General features: G+C 38.7%; 1 protein-coding gene across 1 annotated transcript in view; it reads right to left on the bottom strand.

Moving 5' to 3' along the window:
* The window catches only part of arhgef40 (Rho guanine nucleotide exchange factor (GEF) 40), a 113907-nt gene that overhangs the window by 22941 nt on the left and 85966 nt on the right, over positions 1-5000 (bottom strand). The window contains exon 22 of the mRNA XM_083788741.1: positions 232-438. Coding sequence (XP_083644867.1) covers positions 232-438 — 207 coding nt within the window. The remainder of the gene's footprint in view (positions 1-231; positions 439-5000) is intronic.

The following is a 5000-nucleotide window of genomic DNA, read 5'->3' as shown; positions in this document are numbered from 1 at the left end:
TTAGTCGACTAAATCAACTGTAGATTTAGTCGACTAAAATCTTATGACATTTAGTCGACTAAAACTAGACTAATACTAAGACATTCCAGGTGACTAAAATGTGACTAAAACTACATTTTCTAAACGTTCCAGTCCAAAGACTATGACTAAACTAAAATCGAAATTTGCTGCCAAACACAACACTGCCTCGGCCCCCGTTGGTACAAACACAATGTTCTTCTTCTCACTCACCGGACAGCCCACGATGAGGTCGCTGGCCCGGAGGTCGTTCCCGTGGCGCTGGGCGTGCCGCAGGATGGACAGGGCCGAGTCCGAGGCGGGGTTCAGCCCGCCTAGCTCCTCCAGGGCCTCGCAGTACTGCTCCAGCCTCTGGGTGGGCGCCTGGAGGCACTGGGGGAAGGACAGGGGGGAGAGGGGCGACGCCAGCGGGAGCTTGGTCTGTGGAAAGGTATAGGATCAGATCAGAGATCAGTTGGTGTACATTCACTCACTTATTACTTAGTACTTTACTACTTACCCATTCTGACCTGAGATCATATTCTAAAAAAATGTCTTCTACATCCAGACAGTTTTCTGAAAAAGCTATGTTTCTATGTCAGTCGTTATTCGATTTTTCAAAAATAGCAGATCTACAAGCTCGTAGTGCGCCACTCGGTGGCGCGCTATGAGCTTGTAGATCTGCTATTTTTCAATAGCTAAAGCATAACATAATGCTAACACCAAAAGGGGTTCCTGCACAGAATGGGTTAACCCACTTTGACCTGAGATCAGATTCTAAAAAATGTCTTCTACATCCGGACAGTTTTCTGAAAAAGCTATGTTTTTTATGTCAGTGGTTCTTCGATTTGTCAAAAAATAGCAGACCTACAAGCTCATAGCACGCCACTCGGTGGCGTGCTATGAGGTTGTAGATCTGCTATTTTCCGATAGCTAAAGCATAACATAATGCTAACACCAAAAGCCACCCCAAAATGGGTTAAGTACAATTCTTCTGTGCCTTTTACTTTACTGGAGTATTTCCAATTTTCAGTTCTGCTTTTATATTATTACAAAACATACTATACCACTTCAGCCCTATACTGTATATATTATGGCTATTTCTTTAATTTATTTTCAATTTACCTTTTATTTAATTGTAATCAAACAAACATGACTGACAATTGACAATACACACAGCAGAAACAAGACAATATACATACAATACACAAGGGGATATATCCGCCTCTCTTCTCTATTGATGATCATAATACATAGTACCTCAAACAGGTGCATCTGCTTCTACAGGATAAGCTAATTAATTTAAACCAAATCAGGTCTTATTGTAGAGACATGAGCAATCCATCTAAACCAGTTATCTGTGAAGACTTCAACCTGGCCTCTAAAGCTGAATGTAAATTCTCTCCATAATAAATATACCATAGATTAAATAAATCCATTCATTTATAGTTGGTATAACATTTGTAAGCCACTTTTTTGTTACGGATTTGTTGGATGCCACCAGCAGCAATACCCTCAGTAATATACCGATCCTGCTTTGCAAATTGAATCCAGATCTGCAAGATACATGGTTTTAATATTATGGCTATTTTCAAAAGATTCTTTTACACATTTAGACTACTTTAAAATGTTGGTATATTTTGATGCCGATACAAAAAAAAAGAATCCTTCAAGAGCCTTGACAAGAAGATTGCCACTATCATCATAATCATCATCATCCTCTTCTTCATCACTATATCCAGAGTCATTATCATCATCATTAGGCTAAAGGGCATCTCCGTAATTATCGCCATGGCAATAATCATGATCTTCCAATCCCCACCATCGCCATGATCTCACAGAATGTGACGTTTGCTAATAGTGCCTCCCTGTGGACAACTGCGGCCATGCCTCCCTAAAGCCTATTATTTTATACCAAGCCACTGACAGCTCATATAGTCCTGTACGATAGCCTATTATTGCAGTGGGTTTTCAATCTTTTTCCTATCAAGGCACATTATTTATTATTTAAGCAGCCGGCGGTCCGCGGCTTGATGACGTTTTGCCTCACAGACCCAAAAAAAATTAAGAATATTTTGTTGTCGTTGGATAGGAGTTTGTCCACAATTCCATGCTGTATTGATGTGGTACCATTAGGAGAGATAAAAAATAGCAATTGTGTAGAATTCTTGTAAGTTAACCCATTTTGGTGTAGCAGATCTACAAGCTCATAGCTGCTATTTTAGAAAAATCGAAGAACCACTGACATAGAAACATAGCATTTTCAGAAAACTGTCAGGATGTAGAAGACCACCTGGAACCCCTTCAAAGGACGACTGGTGGTCCCCGGACCACTGGTTGAAAACCACCGGCCAATTGGCCGCGTGCGTGAGCCATGGCTTAACACAGTAAAAAATAAATGAGTAATAAATAGGTGTAACCATTATGGCAGAGTTGGGGGTGAATACAGGTTAACTGTCCATGGAATACTGGAATAGAAAAGCACAGCAGTGGGTTAGGGACTTTACAGTCCACCAGGACTAGGACGTAAGAAGAGCCAATGCTTTAGGGGGTACTTGTACGGAATCTCAATATAGCTTCAGAGGTCTTAGTGGCTCTGATCTCCATTCATTGTCCCATTAATAATCTAAGTATCAAACGATGCCGTTGGATGTATTCTCCGGAGGTAATTGTATCTCACGAGCTATAATTAGTTTCATTATAATCCCTTTTTAATTAGCCGGTACTAGTATGCATTGTGGAATTTAATTAGCTGCACTGTATACAATGAGTTTTCTTAAGTGACCGACGCTGTGTGTGTATATATATATACAGTAGAATGAAGAAACATCTTTGTAATTGGGCTTGCGATGCCTTTGAAAAGAGGCGTTGGTTGTTAGATGAGACACGCTTGTCTTTCATTCTCTTGTTCAATCCAATATTATCATTGCATCAGAATTCTACTAAACACTAAGGAAGGATTTATTTATTTATTTATGTTCATTCATTCGTTTATTTAAAGCTGTAGTCCAGGAGCAGTTCACCCAAAAAAAACCTTATCTTCTATCAATTACATACACACCCAACGAAGCCTTGAATTCACAGGATTTGTTTTTGTTGCCTATACCCCCTTAGATAGCACTTTTTAGACTTGGATAGCATTTGAAACAGACTTATAGCATGTCATGTAGACAGCACAATAATTGCATTGTATGTAGTCATAGCACTTCATAGTACAGTAGCATAGTATAGTATATATGTATAGTGTCATTATAGATATACTAGTTACGTTCTTAGCTTACGCATGTTTTATGATAAATGCATTCTATATATGTGATGTATTCCCATGCTTTTTTGTTCTTGCCTAATGTAAGTCGCTCTGGATTAAGAGCGTCTGCTAAATGCCTAAATTGTTGCATTCCAGAGCCAAATTTTAACTCTTTGAGTCACTCTCTCTTTGAGACATACAGTAAATGCAATGAATTCAAGTCTTCATGGGGTGTGGAATTGATAGAAAACAAGTCGTTTTTTTTGGGGTGAACCATTCAAGTGCATATGAGCTTCAGGCAGCGCTACATGTACAACCAGTATAGGTGTGCTATACCAGACACCATCCAGGGTCTAAATAGATTCCTCAGTGGAAGACAGTGTTGTTTTCGTCGACTAAAACTAAGACGAAAAATGTTCGTCGACTACCTTTTTTCACTGACAAAAACTAAATGAAAACTAAGCTACGATGACTAAAACTAAGACTAAATATACTGACAATTTCGTCGACAAATAAAAACTAGACTAAAATGTTAGGAAGGGACTAGTGGACAAGAGATCCACACTTTACACTTGGTTGCATGCTGAAAATAGCAGATCCACAAGTGAGCTTGTAGATCATTACGACGGCATCAAGGCCCACTAAAATGCATTTCAGTCGACTAAATTAACTGTAGATTTAGTCGAGTAAAATCTTATGATTTAGTCGACTAAAACTAGACTAACACTAAAACATTCCGGGTGACTAAAATGTGACTAAAACTAAGTGAAATCTATTCAAGAGACTAGGACAAAAACTAAAATGGAAATTCTCTGCCAAAAACAACACTGGTGGAATATATATGGAGCACCATATATAGCTGCTATGTGTACGTTTATTTGTGGACCTGAAACCCTTTACTTGTACTTTTTGTGTTAAAACTAAGAGCTTAAACTTTCTTCTTTCCTGCCCTGGTCTCCTTACCTTAGTTTTGATTCTGAAAATCCCACCTTTTTGCAGTTTGAGATTATTGTATGTATGTTGTTGTTTGTTGTTCTCTTTTGTTTCTATTTTGTTTTGTTTTTCTTATTGCGTTATATGCCTTTATTATTGTTTTGTGAATAGACTAAGGTCTATCTTGTGTCGCTCTTGTCTTTTGGAAAGCACTTTGGGTCAACCGCTGTTGCTTTTAAATGTGCTATAGTGGGGTGCCCACGCTTTGTGGACTTGAGAGCTGCTTAAAAAAAATAATGACCAGCTCAACAAGATCTACCCACTGAATACCATTGCTGAAAATAGTCTAAATATGTCATGGAATAGGTAGTGTTATTTTGTATTTAATTTGTAATGCTACTGACGTTTGTGCATAGCAACACTCTTGAAACTATAAGACTGCATTGTGGGTTTGAGCTGAAAGGCCCTTTTTTCAATCAATCAAGTAATTTTGTGGCAGATGCAAAGAATATATCTTTTTATATTTAAATTAAATATTCTTTAGAGGCATGTCATGTGATCTATACCTGCACAGCCTGTGTGATCTACTGGTAGATCGCGATCTACCTTTTGTATATTAAATATACATTTGACTTTAGAAAAATTCCTTGAAAATCAATACAAGTTTGAGAACCACTGTCCAAGTGGATGGAATGATGTGCCACACATCAGCGGTTCCCAAAGTGGGGTCCGGGGAGTTGAGGGAGGGAGAGGGGGTCCCCAGCTATGATGGATAGTTAGGAACCAAATGGACCCTTATGGGTCTATAACTCAGAGAGTGTAA

Source organism: Protomyctophum parallelum (genome assembly GCF_964188405.1).
Source record: "Protomyctophum parallelum genome assembly, chromosome: 18".
Classification (NCBI taxonomy): Eukaryota; Metazoa; Chordata; class Actinopteri; order Myctophiformes; family Myctophidae; genus Protomyctophum; species Protomyctophum parallelum.
Note: the sequence above shows the minus strand (reverse complement) of the source record. Positions and strands in the feature narration are given on the sequence as shown.